The 19,274-nt window shown below is 47.8% G+C and overlaps 1 protein-coding gene across 4 annotated transcripts in view; it reads right to left on the bottom strand.

Moving 5' to 3' along the window:
• NTRK3 (neurotrophic receptor tyrosine kinase 3) overlaps nucleotides 1–19,274 on the bottom strand; it is a 455,727-nt gene that overhangs the window by 31,531 nt on the left and 404,922 nt on the right. For 3 of the 4 annotated variants that reach the window (XM_073304182.1, XM_073304180.2, XM_073304181.1), the window contains exons 14-15: nucleotides 16,497–16,669; nucleotides 9,188–9,431 (exon numbers count right to left, since the gene is read on the bottom strand). In XM_073304182.1, coding sequence (XP_073160283.1) covers nucleotides 9,188–9,431; nucleotides 16,497–16,669 — 417 coding nt within the window. Of the gene's footprint in view, nucleotides 1–6,216; nucleotides 6,315–9,187; nucleotides 9,432–16,496; nucleotides 16,670–19,274 lie in introns of those variants that run through there. The other variant, XM_073304183.1, reaches the window with a different exon arrangement.

Genomic DNA, 19,274 nt, shown 5'->3' with positions numbered 1-19,274 from the left:
TTGCCACCTGTGACGATGTGGGACCGTTCTTAATGTTTCCGCTGAATAGTGTGGGGGGTGCCTCAGTTTCCCCTATGCAGTTCTTAAGTATCTAGGGGGTGGGGTAAGGGTGTATGATCATTGCAGAGCCCTAGAGGGCAGGTGTGTGCAGGGGTCTGGACACAGAGAATGGCCGACACCCTGTTTCCTGGCCACTGGTGGCCTGGGCCCTCCCCCCCTGCAAGGTGAGAGCTAAAGGGTTGGAGAACAAAGGAATCAGGTGACCTCCTGGCCTGGGAAAGGAACAAAGCCCAGGGGAGGAGGGGCTGGAGGGAGTTTCAGTTTGGGGCTGGCTGGGACATGGAGTGAAGGGCAGATGTGGTTGTCTGGCTCACTGCCCCCCAAAATGGACCCAGCTGAGGGGTCCCGTTCTCTGCACCTACAAGCTCTGTTTTAGACCATGTCCCTGTCGTCTAATAAACCTCTGTTTTACTGGCTGGCTGAGAGTCATGTCTGGCTGCGAAGTTGGGGTGCAGGACCCTCTAGCTTCCCCAGGACCCCACCTGGGCGGACTCGCTGTGGGAAGCACACGGAGGGGCAGAGGAGGCGGAATGCTCCAAGGTCAGACCCAGGAAGAGGGAAGCCAGGTGAGCTGTGTGTCCTGCAGACAGGCTGCTCACAGGAAGGAGACTGCCCCAGAGTCCTGACTGGCTTCATGGGGAGCAGTTCCAGAGCATCGCCCAGGGACTCCGTGACACCACCCTTCTCCTCTGCTGCCCCTTCCTGCTTGTGACCTCACAGGTGCTGCAATGGAGATGAATGGTGAGGTCACAACATTGCGGGTAGGGAGCAAGCAGGAGGAGTCAGCTGATAAGCTGGGGAGCTGTGAAGAGTATAGGCCCAGCACTGGTAGAGAGGAGGGACTTGCTGCATCTAATTCTTAACTCATCTCCCTGAATGTGGCAAAGGCTTTTCTAAAATATTACGTGAATTATTTTTCATTTTCTCTGTAGTTTCTGGTGCCACCTGGGACAATAAGTGGAAGTGTCCAAAAAAAATCGGGAAACACATTTCTCATCCTTCTCGTCTGTCTGGCTTCATATGTAATATCCTAGGGTCAGCTTTGTACTCTCCCCTTTGCATGGCTCTGGTGGCACTAAGGGACCAGACACCGGTGAGAACTCCCTCTCTGCCACATCTGGCTCCTGAAGTATTCTCTGTGCAGCCCTTGGCATATGGGAGGTGGGGAATGGTGTGGCTAGAGCACACTGCTCCGGCAATCTCCATCTGACGGATATCCACTGGGAGCCACAGCTGGCCAGCATAGATTAGAGCAGGCTCTCGGCTTCTTTAATCTATGGTGGGGCTGGAGAAGAACTGACTCTACAAGCAGGGAGCCATCAACAGCTTCCTTTGCCCCTGCATCTGTTTGCTTCACCCAGCAGAAATTGGTTACAGCAGAGAATCCAGCCCTTAGGGTCTAGGCATAACTGGAATTTAAGTAGAGGGAAGCAGAAGAACCCTGAAATCTCACCAGAAGGTTTGCTGCCTCATGATTTGCAATGCAGTTGTGCAGGTTCAAGAAGCACAGACTATTTGGATAATCACCTGGATTTCTCTGTATTGAATAAAATGGAACCTCTACGTTACTGGTTTTGGTTTGCCCCTCACTCATATGGGTTCAGCATTTGATTGATTACCCACAGCTCATTGGAATTTCTCCAGACCATACTGGTGTAGAGATGAGGCTGGAAATCTCACGAGAACAGGGTCTCTTGGGAGACTTCCTGTATTTGCTGGTGAGCGAATTGGCTTTTACACAATGGCCTGATGCTTTCATGTATTCTGCAAACATGAGATGCAAACAGAGCAAGGTACAAGTTAAAGGAAGAGCTAACCGAACTGCTTCTGACTTCACCAAACTTCTGAAGTTGAGCTCCACCGCTGGAAGAAGGCTCAAGGCCTCAGTTCAAGCTCTTGATGAAGATTTGGGGAGCTGTATTGAGCTCTGGTTGAAAGCTCATGTGCTCATGAAACTGGAGGGGTTTAGCTAGCTCTGGGAGTCCACTTAGCTCTGGGCAAGATGCAGGGATGTGGTGACCTCAGGCACTAGGTCCTGAATTTAGTTTGAGCTCTGGATAAAGTTTTGGGGTTCCGTTTAAGCCGTGGGTAAAGGTTCAGGTTGGTTCTCATTTTACCTGAACGCGCTTACGAGCATCATCCCCTGGTGACGATGCTACGACTCAGAGTCTGGTGGCACAAATCCTGAGCTGGTGGTGATACTGGGGCAGAGGTCAAGCCTCCTAGCACGGCTGGCAGGCCGGCGTTTTCACTCGTTGATTACAGACTATTCTTCATAGTCCCCTTTTGTGTTTGTGCTTCAAAGAAGACGTCACTGGGCTGGTGAGAGGTCTTAGCCGGCCACATCCCTCTCATTACAGAAATTAAATGAACAGTATATACATCAAAACAGCAACGCAGCCATGAGATGGGCATGGGGGGGGGGGAAGAGAAGGGAGGGCTGAGGGCGGGGAATTAGGGTAATTACCATTCCTGAGAAAATGCCATGAATTACAACACAACCTAATTACCCCAATTAATTCTTCTGCACTCACACTACTTTGTGAGGGGCTCTTAACTATCAAAGAGAGAGAGAGAGAGAGAGAGAGGAAAAAAAGAACCTTTACAATTTGTTGTTTTTTTTCCCATCGGTGTAAAAGCGAGGGGCGGAGGGTGGGGAAAAGAGCCCGGATGAAACACAAGATGCTGCTCTTACATCTACTTACAGGAGATATTGAACTGTACCGTGAATTCCATTTGCAGAGGTTTTACAGGAGCCGGAGTGATATCAAAGACCAACACATTTAATATTGTGCAGTCTCTTCCTACACACGCAGAACACCCAGTGTGCCTGGCCCAGGGGTATTTTTCCTGCACTGCCACACTGAAGCCTCCCCTTCCAAACCTGGGTGACTCCCAGTCCTGCTCTCTCACTTCTGGCTGCCAGGAGGGACTGGCACACTGAGTAGGGAGCATGCTGAGCCCTGAATACTGAGCACCAGCTGAGTAAGCAGCAGCATGGCTGTATTCTGATGGGAGTCCCATCCAGTCCTCGTCTGGGAAGTTGGTGACTGACGCTGGCACTGGAATAGAGAGATATTAAAGTGGGGAGAATGCAGTCGCATAGTGCTCCCTAAAAGGATACAAAGTTACACTGAGAAAAACAGTCCCACCAGTAGTGGAGATCTCCATTATCTGGCCAAGTTCATTGCAAGTCTCCGGCCACCAGTTTGCAGGCACATCTGCATGCATTCTGAAGGTCTCCAGGTGTGTGTATATAAATCTCCTCACTGTATTTTCCACTGAATGCATCCGATGAAGTGAGCTGTAGCTCACGAAAGCTTATGCTCAAATAAATTGGTTAGTCTCTAAGGTGTCACTAGTCCTCCTTTTCTTTTTGGTTCCCTTTCTGTCACCCTGAGGCACCTTCTATAACTCTTACAGTCCCCTAACAGCACCCATGACTATCTCTGTATGTGAATCTAGCACATACTCTGCCACGGTGTCTCCTATATTATGGGGAGCCCTTAATTAATCAGAATACTCTGTCCAGCTCCAACTTCCTTTCATCTGCGGATCTCAAAGCATTTTTACAGACATAAAAATTTCCAGCATTGCCAGGCTGTAAATCGTATTATCACTTCCATTTTACAGAAGGGGAACCTGAGGTACAGAAAGGTGAGGTGACTTGGATTCATTAGCCAGCGTTAGCACTGCACTGTGAAGCTGCAAAGTCCTACATGTGGTATATGGGCTGCCCAAGAGCTTATAGCAAAGTCAGTAAGACTAGACAGGGATGGCCATTTGGAAAGTGGTGTGTTTCAAAGTCCCAGACGGGGATACGGAGGGGAGAGCCCGCAGTGCTCCTATGCACACTCCGCATAGTGCGCAGGCTTCTGGTGCTTCAGACATGCCTCCTGGAAAAATTGCAAGAGGGGTGAGAGTGGACAGCTCTTCAGCAATTCCTAGTGAGAAGTGGCTGGTATTTCACAGACCATTATTTCTTCAGTATTAATTAAGGGGAAAGGGTTAGCGCTCTGCTAATTAGCATAAGTCAAATGGGAATGAAGTACAGTAATGCCAGCAGGGCGGGTGCCAAATCAATTTCCCCCACTTTTGCCCAGTAAACTTCAGCCAGATTTCTAAGACGGGAAGGCTGATGGATTAGCTCTAAATACTAGTACATTTTAAAACCACTTTTACATAGTGGTACAGCAAAACCTGTTCTAACTCTACTGGGGATTGGATGAGATGTGACATTGCATCCAAACTTGGGGCAGGGAGGTACTATGCTTGCTGGCACTGCTGTGCTGTAGCTGGGCATTTTTCTTGGTGCTAAGAGCGTCACAGTGAATGCCACACTGCCCTCATGCGACATGGAGATAGACAATAAAGCAAAGTCCCAGAGCAGCAGGAGAAGAGATAACAGGGACATTATATTCATGAAGGATTCTATAGTACTAAAATACCATGGCAATGGATGTGTGAGAAATGCCAATGGCTAGATTAGAGCTGAAACTCTTAAATGAATTGAAAAATGACGGGGACTAAACACTATCCAATGTTTTTATACCAGGAATGATGTCGTAACGAGGTTTCACTGCTTTTGATGCTACCAAACTCCCCTATTCTGCTCCCATTCCTGCTGTCATATCCATGTTAGGACATTAACTGGGCATCATTAGATGTTGGCTACAGAGAAGCTAGGATCAGGGTTCTCTTCCAACGACTTAGAAATGTCACCCTTCCATCCCCTGGTCTCCTACCATTACAAGCAAGCATCTACAATAGTGTCATGTGGAAAGTATTTAATTTAAATTGGGGAGTGGATTAAAAAGGAGAAAAGACCTGAACTTTCACCCAGAGCTCATATTAATCCTGAGCCACATAGGGTTCTGGAAAGAATTCTGTTAACTTTCCATTTCCATGCCTCTCCATGCTTCTGGCCACGACCCACCAGGCCAATGACAAAATATCACCAGAAAATATCTTCTTCCAACATTTCCAACCAGATTTTACAGACTTGAGGGGCTTGCACACCACCAGTGAAGCACCCAATTCAAGCTGAACTGTTAGGAACGCAATTCACCACTCATTAAAACACCGGGGACCCTTCAGTTGCCAGGTGTATTCCTGACACGGTGATCGCTTCTCTCTCGTTTTGGTGAAGGGGAACCCAATGACCTCACTGAGGAGATTCAACACTCCACCAAGACTAGCAAGGGCATGTACCAGAGCTGGTTGGGATCTTTCCCTGAGGTAGTGCCTAAGAGTGGAGTGTGTGAGTGAGGAAGTCACCTACTTCTTAGGATCCAAGCACAGCCCACACCTGCAGCACCCTCTGCTGTTCCATTCCTGTCCATCCCCAGCTGTCAAAGAATCTCAGTCCTGACTTAATTTACAAATCCCGGCTACTCCAGTCCAGGGCTCTCCACACAAATCTGCTGCACCTAAATCCTGACCTGCAAGTCCCCCTTCCTCTCATTGCAGTCCTGGGTCTTTTTTTCTGAAAAAGATTCCAGTCATGAAATTTTAAAAAAAAGTATTTTCTCACCAATACACAGCTATTCAATCCTTTATTCCCACAGGGATCAAAACCAAAAACGAAATGGAACATTAAACAACGCTTTACACCAATGTTCCTTCAATTCTGCGGAATGCACACAGGTTTTAGGATTCTGCTCGTCCCCGTCCCACCCCACCACCCTCCCTCTCTTTCTAATCAAAGATTTTATCTCAGATCTTTTCATACTTGCCAAAAAACACTTCCTCCCCATCCCCATAAGAAACCCTGTCTTGTCAAAGCAGGTTTAAAAGCAAGAGCTGATGGGATTCCTAAGTGATCCGCGTGGGAAAGAACACATCTGTCTTCAGACTGAACATGGAGAGAGGGAGAACAAATCACTCTTTTGCTTTTATTACATCAATGTTTGTTTTCTGTATCCAAACGTGTAACAGGAAATTAAGCAGTTCACCTTTGTAAAGCATTTTGCATCCTACTTACGCATGAGCCAGATGGTGCTTTCTCTTTGTTTTAAAAGATTAAAAATGGAAAAGAAAAGAAATGGCTAGTAGTTAATCCCGAACCTGGAATGCACTCCCGCATCCCATCCTCAGCCGTGCTGGGCGAGGGCAAACACACAGACCCAACAGATTTAAGTAAGCTGCAGCCTTCAGAGTGCTGCAGACCTGTCAGATCTTGTCAGTTTTCAGATGGAATCCTTCACAGCCTTCTCAGAAAATGATAAATTACTGTATTCTTCTGGGGCCTCAACCTGGATACACAACACAATGTGTTACAAGAAATCACCCGAAATAGAACTTTGCTCCAGGATCCTACAAACGGGAAATATCCCCAGCAGAAAGGTGTTCTGCATGGACACTGAGAAGTTCGTTCCAGGAACTTACTATGGGGGTTATACCCACTGCTTGGTACCATACCCAAAGGGCAAACCTTAAAGGTTGAACTCATCAGCCACATCCTAATGGCTGCATATGGGAGTCCAAGTCCTATTATGATTCTCAGACTTGGGATCTTGCTCTCTGTCTGTGTTACTTCAACAGCAACCATTTGTGGTGTCTGGAACAGAGGTCAAATAGCCTTTCATGCTGGGCATAAGCAACAGGGACAGGTGAGCTCTGAAACCCAAAAGGTCCAGTTTTAATGCAAAAGACGTTAGGAGTAAAAATCCTAAGATGCATTCAGGGCCAAGAATAACAGTTGTTGCTAAACAGAATTGCTTGCCTTGCCCAGGTTTGCAAGAGAAGTCAATTGCACTTTACACCAGGGTTACAGCCAAATGGTCCCTGACACCACAGCTACAGAGCCACATCCAATACCACTGATGTCACCACCAGCTTTTTTCCCAGAAAGGTGGCAACGGCTGCTAGCATGGAGCTCAGCAATGCCGACTGCCCTTTACACACCTTACTCCTTCGCACAATTCAAACCTAGCAAAGCAAGTCTCATGCTATCAAAGAATGTTGTGCTAAGTGAGAGCAGAAGGGGAGAGGAGGACAGTTTGGGGGGAATGTTGGACCAGAGGACAGAGCACTTAGGACTCCTGGGTTTTGCTCCCAGCTATAAGAGGAACATGGCCTACTGGGGACAAGAGAATCAAGAGACCTGGGTGCAATTCTGTCCTCTGCCACTGATTCACTGTGTGACCTTAGACAAATCACTTAACCTCTCTGCTTCATTTTCCCCATGTGTAAAGAGGAGTAATAATAGTGACCCCTACTTCTCCGGGGTGGTTGTGGGGGCCCCTTCAAATGGACAGTGCTAGAGAGGGACTAAGTAGTAGTAGTATGGGTTAAATGATCAAGATTTGTTTTTAATCCTAAAACTAATAAAAAATTGGACTCTGCAGAAAAAAACTCTTCCCCTGAGACTCTCTGCTTGTATAGAGCACAGTGCCAGGGGCTGCTCTGGCCACACAAGGCAGCTGGTGTGATACAAAGAAAAGCCCACTAGAAACAGATGACTTCTAAAGACGTTGCAGTGACTGGCTGGAAAGGGAGTGTTTTAACTTCCACCTCCTCATTCAATAAAGACATAAAAAATCCTTCTGAGAGAAGATGGGAGGAGCCCCGGGACATCTCCATTACAGAGAGTGAAAAGGGCCCAACACAGTCCCTTCATCCATGAAGCTCTTTGCAGTGCTTACTCCCTTTCCACGGGACTAGTGGGAAGGCAGCGATCCTGCTACATCGATGACTTACAGAAACCCTACTGGGGTTTCCAATAATGTAGTTAGACGGAGCATATCTTTTCTATAGTCATAGAGAGAAGAGTCAGATAATACCAGCTTGACAGCTCATCTTACTCCAAATCCTGCAAGACTCCTTCAGACATCATGCCCACTAACTTCTTATCTAGCCTGGTTCTTGAAATCTCTGCACTGACGGTGTCTTCACCATCTCCACCTTGGCCACTGCTCAATCGCTCTGTTGAGAGCTTTCCCCTGTCCATCTCCACCCTCCATCCCCCCACAAGGTAGCTCCTGCCTCAAGTTGTTTTAAAACAATGTGGCCATGGGTCACTCTGTCCCAAGGTGACAGAAATCAGGTGGAGCTCCAGCAGCCAGCTATATAGAACCAGACTCCTATGTTACAATCTGAAAGGAACCAAACCCAGAACATTCCCGACAGCAACAGCTTCCACTTCTTATCCTGAAAGACTCTTTTTTTGTGGAGGACAGGGTGCTGAATCCTCTATAGTATTCCCCCAAAGGAAAACCAATTTTCCACAGCTGAGGAGTACTGGGGAGAGCTTCCTTTAGAGCTCATCAGTAAAGCTCCTGCATTAGCCAGATGGGGCACTGCAGAGCAACACAGGGTTGTGTGTAAGGACACAGGAATGTGTAAGTATAAATCCCAGAAGATAAGGCTAGAAAGGAGCATCTGGGTCATTGAGTCGAGCGCCAGCATCTAGTGCACAATTATTCTCTGCACTAAACCCAGGTATTTATTTTCTAGTCTCCTATTGAACTTCTCTAATGACGGGGCTTGAGCAACCTACATTGGCAAATTACTCCATTGTCTAAATAATGTCCCTGTTGAAAGACAGTCCTGAGGTCAAACCTAAATTGCCTATTATTTCCTCTCCCATATTTTATGCAGTTATCAGTCATTATTTCAGTTGCCTTTTCTCTATATTAAATTTCTTTAACCACACTCTGCAGATCACGGCCTCCAATCCCTTAATCAGCTTTGTCACCCTCCTTGGGATTCTCTTTAATGCATCAGTGTCTTTTTTTTTTAAATAAAGAGAGGAATCCAAAACTGTACATTGTGTGTGTGTGTGTGTGCATCAGAGAGAGAAAGAGCTGAATATGTAAAAGATTAAGTGAATGTGTATAAGTGCATGAGTGTGCATTTGTGTCTGAGTTATAAATGTGTAGGGGGGTGTAGGTGAGAAGGACAGAGGGTACTGATGTGTGGGTGTGTGCATGCGTGGGTGTGCACACCAGTATGTGCAAGGATGTGAGTCATGGGCAGCTGCATGAGTATGTGTTTCAGGGTTCATGAGAGCACAGGGGAAGGAATGAACAAGTGTGTGAGTTTAGTTTTGGTAGCTGACTGACTGCAACATTTCCTAGCCTCCCTCTGCTCTGCCCTTCAGACTCTGTTGCTGGAGCTGCCTTACCCTGTAGTAATCAGTGCTGTAGACATCTCTTGACATCCCAAAGTCTCCGATCTTCACGAGCAGGTTGGCTCCGACCAAGCAGTTCCTGGTTGCCAGGTCTCTGTGGACGAAGTGCTGGGAAGCAAGGTACACCATTCCAGAGGCAATCTGGCTAGCGATGTGCAGCATCTGGGACAGCCCCAGCTCCCCCTTGGCCTGTCGAGGCTGCCCATCCACCAGGATCATAGCATCTGGGCCATGCGCCCTGCAGGGGAAAGAGCAAAGAGCACAGAAGTGGGTATCTAAACAACCAGGTGGCAGGGATCTCAACCATCTCCATTCATCCTGGAGTCAGGGCATTGGGCCCCAACTCTGAGACCTTCCCTGTGCACTGGGATGATTGGCCTCTATGCACAGATATATTGGAAAGACAGAGCCAAAACAAACATGAACACCCTCAAGATCCGGAAGTTCAGTTCAGTTAACTTCACCCCCCATAAAACCTTCTCCAAATATTTAGAGATCTCCCTTTCTTCCAATCCCATCATTCCCTGGCTCCCCAGCAGCCTCCCTCTCCCCAAACAGGTTGCCCTTTTCCCACCAAACTCCATTCCACCAGCCCCCACTATGTCCTCTGCTCCTGGTGACGTTCCACTGAGTGAGAGGGGTCTCTGCTAGGCTTCAGATGTCACATGCTCCTGGGCTTCCCCGGGTCAGAACCCCAACTCTAACCCTGAGGCAGCCCTGGAATCTGTAAGCGTGGACAGGAGCTGAAGGTGGCAGGCAGAGGCAATGCATGGGAGTATGTGTGTGAATTGCAGGGTCACATGCCCTCCCAGAGTTGCTAACAGGGATTAGACCCTGAAAAGTCAGGGGAAATCCTGGGCAGCACAAGGTGTACGTATAAGAAACTAGTGCATTCTAGGTTTGAACTCAAGGTCAGCCTCCTTGCTGCCCTGCCCACCCAGTTCCCCTCACATACTAAGCCTGTCTTTGCCACACTATCTCCACCGTGATGTCTCTCCCCTGCTGGAGTTCACCCTCTGGTTGCCTGTGTGGAGGTGGAATAGGAAAAACATTCATATTTAGGGAAAAAGCAAGAGATTTTTCTGTGATCTTCTTCCTCCTGACTAGATACAGAACAACATTTCCTCTGGGTCTTTTCTACCACTCTCTTCAAAATGATTCTTGGCATTTCATCAAGCAAATTGAAACTGCATATACGGAGCTGTACCTCCTTCCCTGCATGGGGCTAAACATCCCCACAAGAGCAGAACTGTTTATCTCCTTTTCTTAAATGCTTGGCTGGGCTCTAGGATGAGCACTGGGATTAGAGTCCAGATATTTCGGGTTCAGCTGATTCTGTTTTTCAGATGCCACTTCTTCAAATGTCTATTGCCTTCCTGCCACCACAAATACAACCCTAAAGCTCCCCTACAAGACAGCAGGAGGAGCTCTGAAAGGGAAGGTGAACTCTACACGTGGCACTAGGGAGCAAGGAGTGCTGCAGACAGAGGTGGAGACGTTGCAGAGAGCGGGAGGTAGAAATGCTGCAGAGAGCACAGGGCTAGGGTTGGAGGAGCTGGGCTGGGGGGTAGAAATGTCACAGAGATTATGGAGCTAGTTGTAAAGAGCAGGTGGGTTGATGAGACAAGCTGTGCTCTGAGAGAACTTGTTAGGGAATGCTGCAGAGTGCAAGAGGGGATTACTGAAGACAGTATATAAGATGAATGATTGATGTCTTATTTAAACATCCTAAAGCCTGTTTTATACCAGGAAAATTAACTGTTGTTGACAACAGATGTCAGCAGTCGGTGGAGCTGAGCTGGTGCTGAGTACGGCTGAGCGACAAACATACACCAGAACAAACCACAGTGTCTGAAACAGTGAAGAACACAGCTGGCCATGGTCTGCACTTGCAGTTGGACCCTGCTCATCAAGGTTCGACTGTGGCTGACACCTGTTGTCAACAACGAGTAATATTTCTGGTGTAGAACAGGTCTGGAAGCGAGCAACATGTTGTTGATAGATTGCTGGAGATTCTTGTTTGATCTGCAGCTCATTCCAACTCCAAACAGACCAAGAGGCACCAAGGAAATCTCTCTTTCCGTCTAGGTAAGGAACACAGGACACGTTCAAAACATATTAGCTGCTCAAGGTCAACCTCAGAGGGGTGCACAGTTGCCCTCAACCAGCTAACACTTTTGTAAAAGTGGGACACCCTGTTTACACTAGTGTCTAAATTAGTTAAAACCTTTTAAAATGCAACCTAGTCTAGACAGGCCCTTCCTCACTCCCTGTAGCTGGGATGGTCCCAGAGGAGGTAGCGTCAACAGGCTAATGCCATTAGTGTAAGTGACGAGTGTGCATCGTTCTGTGGAGAAGGCTGCAGAGAGCATGTGAAGACAGGTTGGTCTGTCACTTTCTCAGAGAGTAGGGATAATGCAGTTTACTAAGGATTGTAAAACTGGGCAGATTCTCAGTCCATCAGAGGGGTTTGTTCTTTGGGGATAAAACACTGCAGTTCGTACGATGGACATTTGTGTCAGCATGGGGCAGAAATCCCGTCTTCAATGAGCACTGTCTCTTTTTGCCCCTCGCTGTTTGGACACTAGAGATGTTAAAATTATACTACTATGACTTGTTTTTTGGTAATGGATAGCATGTATGTTTGTTCCTTCTTTCTTCATAATCAAAAGGCTAAACAAACTTCCAAGATACAATTTGTCTGTGAGCAGGGAGCAAGTCTGGAGTATTTAATAAAAGAGGAAAATTAAAGATGACTGCAAATAGGGGTTTACTATGCAATTGTTTAAGTAACCTTAACTCTAGCTGTTGTTACCACTGACGCTCTGATTTTACAAACATGCATAATCAAACGTCGAAGAAACAATTGCCTCTGAGCAGGGAGCAAGTCTGGAGACTTTAATAAAAGGGGGAAATTAAAGGTGACTGCAAATAGGGGTTTACAATGGAATTGTTTAAGTAACCTTAACTCTAGCTGTTGCTGCCACCCAAGCTCTGAGTTTAACACACACGCTCGCTCACTCTGTCCTTCTCCATGGCTAGATAGAGAGGAAGACACATGTGCAGTAAACATCGAGAGAAAGAGAATATTTGAACACCACAGAAATGCAGAGCAGCCACCAATGGTATGAGCACAGCAGGGGCTCTGTAACTTTGCCTTGCATAGCAGCTCTAGTGAACACCCAGGCTCCCTAGTAAGTCAGCCCTGGAGACCCCCTGCTCCCTGGAGAGGGATGTTTACACTTCTCCCTGACAGGCTCTTTTGGAGGGAGCTGCCATTTCAATGCTGGCCTTTTATCAGCCAGGACACTGCAATTTGCAGCAGGCCTTTTTGTATTTCCTGATGGGCCTGACACGTCTGATCTGCCGCCACCAGTGACGAGAGGAGCAGCCAGGCTGCGTGAGGGCTGGGAATGAAGTATGAAGAGAGACCACCCTGTGGCACTCAATCCCCAGTCCAGCTGGCAGGTGTAAATTGAAATGACTCCCCTTGCCACATAGGTCACCTTTATTGTTCAGTGTTTTCTCTGAGAGGCCCTGTGCGGCATAATAAAAACTGGGGGACTTTTATTTATGATGCTTATCTGTGGGAAGCCCAGGCTAAAGTGAGCCCTCTCCCCTTTTACTGCTTTTTCAATGTCTATTGAAATGTGTAGTTAAACTTGAACAAGTTCATTTGATTATCTCCTGAAAGCAGCCCCCACCCCTCTGGCTCTGGGAGCAGTGCTGGGTGAAGTATGCCGAAGAAAACTTCTGCATGCCTCCTGCAGGATGAATGCCCAAAGCAAGGAATGCACCAGAGTGGACAGTGCTATGTCTGCATGGGTTATGTCGCTCAGGAGTGTGGCTAATTCACACCCTTGAGCGACATAACGTAAGCTGTAGTGTAGCCATGGCCTAATACCTGGGACCAGCACAGCTACAACAGTACTCCCAAGGGCTTCAGAGACTGGTCCACATTCAGCCCCAGGCTAACCTGGGGTAATATCTGCTGAAGTCACTGGTAGTTAGGCCCTCTCATGCCAGGGCTAATTCCTAACCAGCACTGATGTGTGGCCACCACTGGTGTGGCATGTAGCAGCTGCTTCACAGCACACAATAACACTGCACAAGAAGTTAAGGAAGGCAGCAAAGAAGGACCTTGCAGCTGATGGGTGAAATTAAAGAAGAATGTTATTATCCTTGCTGAGCTTTTGACAGTGTCTGGGAGTGAACTCCCCTTTTTGAGGGAATGCACTGGGGATTTTAAGTGACACAAGTGTCCAGGGCCTGGGCTTTGTGCCCTGCCTGAAAGATGGCACCTCCCACAGCATCGTTTCAGCAAAGGGAGGCATGGCGGGTCCCTGTTCCAGTCCCGTCAGAGGCTCCTCTGCAGCAAGCAAAAGAGAGGCCCTATTTATCTGATGTAAAGACCTTCATGCCTAAGGAGACCTGACTCCAGCTCCCCGCCCAGCACCTCTGGGCTGGCTACACAAAGGACCCAGTGTACGCACACCAGCAACAGCACAGGGATCAATTCATGGCTCTGCCTGAACTCACTGCCCAAGGGAGAGAGGTTTGGTCTGGCAGCCTCCCTTTCCCGGGGCTGCCCTCTCTCTACCTCGTCCCCTTTGTGAGGATGGCAGCAGTGCTGCATTAGTGAATCAGGCTCAGGGGGTTCATGCTCTCTCTGAACACCCTGAGCTTTGTGGGGTGTTCCCTTGGCCCAGGTGTCTCTTGGAGCCCTCCTGTCCCAATAACTAGGCTGGTGTCTCGTCCCATCACTAGTAAAAAAGGGTCTGGGGTGTATCAGGGATGTGAGGGCAGCTACTGGTTTTCCAGAGTGTCCACTCTGCCCACCACATAACTCCCCAGAGTAGGGGGCCCGGGGATGACCACAGCATGAGGGGGAAAAGTATCCAAAAGGTGTATGGCTGTAATGCCTGGGACTACTGGGTAATCCAGAGATTGGACTCCATCACATGGAGCCAGGGCAGTGGGGCATAATACGGTAATGAGACAAAGACCCTCCCTAATAGGTTATTCCAGAGAGCCCACTGGGTACCCAGGCACTCCTCAACCATGGGTTATCTCACTTAATGAGGCAAATTGTGGCTTGACTCCAATAGTCAACCAATAATATAACCCTGGAAGCGTGGGGGTGGAATAGCTCCAAGGCCTTCGTCTGGAGTATGAATGTCTGTGTCAAGCCAGGCCCCAGAGCTCTGGCAGCGGAAAGGCTTAACAAGGAATGGCTTTGTCACTCTGCAGTGTCCAGCTGGCCTGTTCTGTAGCATTCTGTTTGGTGAGGTCAATTAAAGGAGATGCCAAAATGGTACAATAGGGTATGACTCACCTGCAATATGTGCCTAGTCCTAAGGCGGACAAGGCTTACAACCTTTTTTTTTTTTTTTTTTTTTGGCCAGGGAATGGTGTCTCCATTTCATCTAAGAGCAGATGGATTTTCTCCTTTTCTATTAAGTACCTCAAGTACTTGGTCTCTCATGCTTTTCTCTGGGCTGGCTTCCTTCAGCAACACACTGTCCTACAGGTTGTATCTGCACTCCGAACTAAAAGAAGGACCACCTCACCCAAATAGGCAGCTACATGCTCACAGTGATGGCAGGAAGAGGTGGTCTAATAACTGCTGGAAGGTGGTGGGGTGCCACACAAGGCATGGTAGTGAAATGGGAGAGCCCCGGGGTGGGGAAGGCTGGCTTCTCTTTGGATTTGGCTGTGAAGGGGACCTGCCAATGCCTCTTTGGTATGTCTAATAAATTGATGTATTGTGTTGTTCCTAACTTGTCAACCAGCTCTTCCCGCTAGGGCATGGGGTAGGGATTGACCTGGGAAATCACATGCAGTTTCCTGAAGTCTGCACACAACCGCCCAGACACCTCTGGCTTGGGGACCAAAATGCTGGGGCTGCCCCCCAAGGACTGTGAAACGCCTACATCAGTGCGAGAGCCCCCTTGCAGAGCTCTGGGGGGAGGTGAACCTTTCAAGAGCCATTCCCAGAGCCTCATGCATGCAGGACACTTGTTTAACAACCCAAACCTTTAGGGAAGGATTTGTTTTTCCTGGTCAGAAATCGATTGCACCAGTGGAACAATAATCTCCGTGAACAGGAGAGCTCCAGCTCTAGCACTGACATCATGTTCAGCTCCTCACTCCTAATGCAATTATGCTCGTGCTTAGCAGTCAAAACACAAAAATATCAAGGGTCCAATTTTCTAAATACTTGGAAATAAAGCTAGTAATTATTTCAAGAGGTAAGCGCCACTCCACTCACAGTACAAGTTTTAGAGCATGATTTCTGCATCACAGGAGACTAGCATCAGACACATTTGCTGTATGCTCCACACCACTCAGAGATGTGAAACAGGGCTACGTTAACGCAAACTGAAACCTTTTTGTTCACGCCAGGAGGGTCTACACAGGGCAGGCAGAGCACCCCTCAAATCACACCCCTCTAATACGCTTTCCCATGCTGCACATAGACAAGCCCTGAGGGACAGTGTATATGAAAGAGCTACATTCTGGCAATGAAATGCTTACAAGATGATGGGCTGGTGTTTTAATCTCTACCACTCTTGAGGCAGGTGAGACAATGACTGTAAGGGGCCCAGCCTACAATAGCACCTAATTCCCCTAGGATTAGGGACCTCTGACCAGAATTAGTGAGCAAAGCCCCAGTGTTTGGGTCCAGTGGGCACCCCAAAAATCAGATCTCTGGATCTAGAAAGGGGAGCTGGAAATCTCAGAGGATCTCTAACCACTGGCGCCAGCCAGGTCAGACATCCTGAAAGTACAGCTTCTCTAGGGTAGTGTTGTTGTATTTTTACTCCTGGCCCCATCAGGATTCTGAGGTGGGTGATGTGCAAAACGAAATGCATGGCAGCAGAACGATAACCTCATTTTTACAAACCAGAGGAAGTGTTCAGGGGGGTCGGTTCAGTCTTTGGCTTTGTTTGGCATGGGAATTTCACAGCTGCTGAAAGGTGTGGGTTTGCCAGCCCTGCAGACCTTTATCCATAGCATTCCCAGGCTGCCTCCTGTCTCAAACCTGCTTTGACCAGATGGAAGCCCTTTAGGGATAAGGAAGAAGTCCAGTCTGCATGGCTCTCTGTGGAGAGCGCTGACCCCCTGTCTGCTGGAAGCTGGACTGAGAATGGCTGACTCATGTTATCCAGGCAGTCAAGTAGTCACTGAACAGTAACGACTTTTGGTCCCTACTGGCTTGGTCTGGATTCAGAGCAGTGACCCAGAGGAGGAAGATTCTGTGGCCCCTGCCCTGCCATCTCAGCAGTCAGCTCACGCTTACCTCAGGAACTTATTCAGGTCCCCATGCTTCATGTATTCAAAGACCATGATGAGAGGGTCCCCGTCACCGCAGACCCCATAGAACTTGACAATGTGCTCATGCTGCAGGTTGGTGAGCAGCTCTGCCTCCCTCTGGAAATCCTTGCGGGCTGCCAAAGTGGGGTCTTTCAGAGCCTGGAAGAGGGGAGCATGCAAACAGAATTGGGAGGGTGTGAGTCAGAAGGACCAGGCCTGGCCTTTCCGCGCTGGACTCTTGGGGGTAGAGGATTCTGCAGAGTGATATTGCCTGTTACGCGAGGATCTCAAAGCAGTTTACAAATAGGAATGAATTAGGCCTCATAGCCCCACTGTGAGACAAACCAGGTTCATTATCCCCATTTTACTGATGGAGAAACAGTGAGTTGTCCAAGGCCACAAAGTGAGTCAGTGGCAGAGCTGGGAACAGAATCCTGTAGTGCCAGCTCCAGGTTTATGCTCTAACTGCTGCACTGAGCTACCCTCCTCCTGAAACCCAACCTGGGATGACATTGAGGGGGGCACCCGAGACTGGCTGGGGGGAAGAGACTGGATAGCGCTGCCTGAATCTGCTGAGTAAATCTGGAGAGAGAACAGATGGGAAGAGAAGGAAGCTAGAGGAACTTACATGTGGGCCGGAGATCTTTTGGGATAGTTTATAGGAGCTGCCCTCTTGCATTAAGTGTACTGTTCCTAACCCTTCAATATGGTTTGGGTTTGGTTTGAACATGGGACAAGGCCGAAGACTGTTTGGATTTTAGGAGGAGTAGCTTGCCTTCCCTACCATTAAACTACAGTGTCTTACCAGCAGGTGCTAGAAATGTCACAGATCTCTTCACTTTCCTGCGACAAGGAGAGACAACCCACTCCTTTCCCACTAAACACCTAATAGTTTGGGGGCTTTGTTGTGGGACCCATCACGGAGTTCCCGGTCTTCTCACAGTGCAGTCCAAGGGGCCTTTACTCCCTACCTATGTGTCTCAGCCATACTCTGGAGGCACCTCCTGAGGGAGTTGGCAAAGGTGGTATGGCTCCATGGCACCATTCAGCTCTGCTGAGTTTGAGCTGCAGTGACTGCCACTAGGCTGGAGTTTCTTCCTATGTGGACAGCAGCCCACTTGGCAATAGAGCTCATTCCCCAACTCATTTCACAGAGAGCAGCAAACAGCCCTCAAAGGGTAATAGATTCCCATTATTACAAACTTGGGCAGGATTTCAACTGGTGACCTAGGGGCGAAAGGCTCAGTATCTCATTATTACTCAGCTCCTGAGCCAGCCAGCCCCCTCTAGCTGTCTTTTCTTTTGAAATAGCTGACTACACCGCCTTTCTTCTGAAGACGGATTTGCCGGGCTGTGCAGTTATTGTGAGGATTTTTCAAAATGCCTCTGAAGGACACTGTCAAATCTTTCCTCATAATTTTTAAAATCATGTTTTTATTCCCTGCTGTTTATAACAGCTCCCTGAGAGATTGATGCTGAAATCTGTATCCTTAGCAAAAATGTCTCCTTTAGCACATTTGAGCACATCGGTTTGCTGCTGTTATAGGGTAGCATTGGGCAGCATGCACACACTTGTTATTGTAGGGTGCTAGGAGGACTTGACTGCACATACTTCCTGAGAATACTGTAAGGTTCCTTGTGAGTGCAGGGCTCTACACACTGTTTATTATTTTACAGTTGCTTATGGAGGTTGGTTTGGACACTGCTTTGTTATTATTGCAGGGTAATTTGTGAGGGCTGCCTTTAATTTGGAAAAAAGAGCCCAGAAGTTTTGGGAGAATCATCACAAATGCCATGGACTGCGAACATTCACGCATCAAAAAAAAGAAACTGATCAGATTTAATACCCCTTGATCATAACAGTATCCTTTGAAATTATTTCTTCTTGGGTGCTCACCCTATCAGGACGTCTGCTGTCTGCTTACCAATCTCTTGTCTGTGTAATGATGTCACTGGAGTTACCACAAACCCCAGTCCTTCTCTTGTCAGTCTGTAAACTGATCTGGTCACCCCACTGATTGGGGACCAAGGACGAGACCCTGCTCATCTTACTCATGCCTGGAATTCAAAGGCACAACTTGAAGGTCGGCAGAACTTGGAAGGTCGGCAGAACTTGGTTGTAAATGATGCACTGGAAGAATGTTCAGCATTTAGGAAGCTCCTTCTCATTTGCTGTGTCTTGAGGGAGTGGATCTATGGAGTGAGATGCTGAAAATAAACCCAGTCTGTCCTGCAGCTTTGTCAGGCTAGACGCTAAGCTTAGCAAAGTGGCAAGTGCTCTTCTCCCACGTGCTTTTTCCTCTGAACTGATCTCTACAGGTTATTATCCGAGCACGAGGCCATTCCTCTTTGTTCCTTCCCCTGCCCTACACCCGCTCGACACATTGTATAATTTCATTTTAATTCTCTGCCCTCAAGGGATAGCCACCTAGAGATATTTAGATGGATGACAGTTACACTGTGCAGATGGCAAAACATCCATCCTCATCTCAGGCACCTGATTATTTTTAGTCATTTAATATCTTTATAGTATGGCTGCTATACCCTTCCAGGAAAATAGCTCCCCTCCCTCCTCAGTCATCCTTTTCCCACCTTATATTTGGACCTGATATTTCAGGTACAATGACTTTTAAGTTCCCTGAATACACCGTTGATTCTACACGGTAATGGGAATATAGATGTTAAAGGAACATTGTTACGTTTGCAAAGGCAAGCATTTAAAAGTCAGAAAATGTAGACGTTGGAAGATGTATGGTGAATGAGG

The sequence above is a fragment of the Lepidochelys kempii genome, chromosome 10 (assembly GCF_965140285.1).
Source record: "Lepidochelys kempii isolate rLepKem1 chromosome 10, rLepKem1.hap1, whole genome shotgun sequence".
Taxonomy (NCBI): domain Eukaryota; kingdom Metazoa; phylum Chordata; order Testudines; family Cheloniidae; genus Lepidochelys; species Lepidochelys kempii.
The sequence above is the reverse complement of the archived record's forward strand: the minus strand, read 5'-3'. Positions and strand labels throughout refer to the sequence as shown.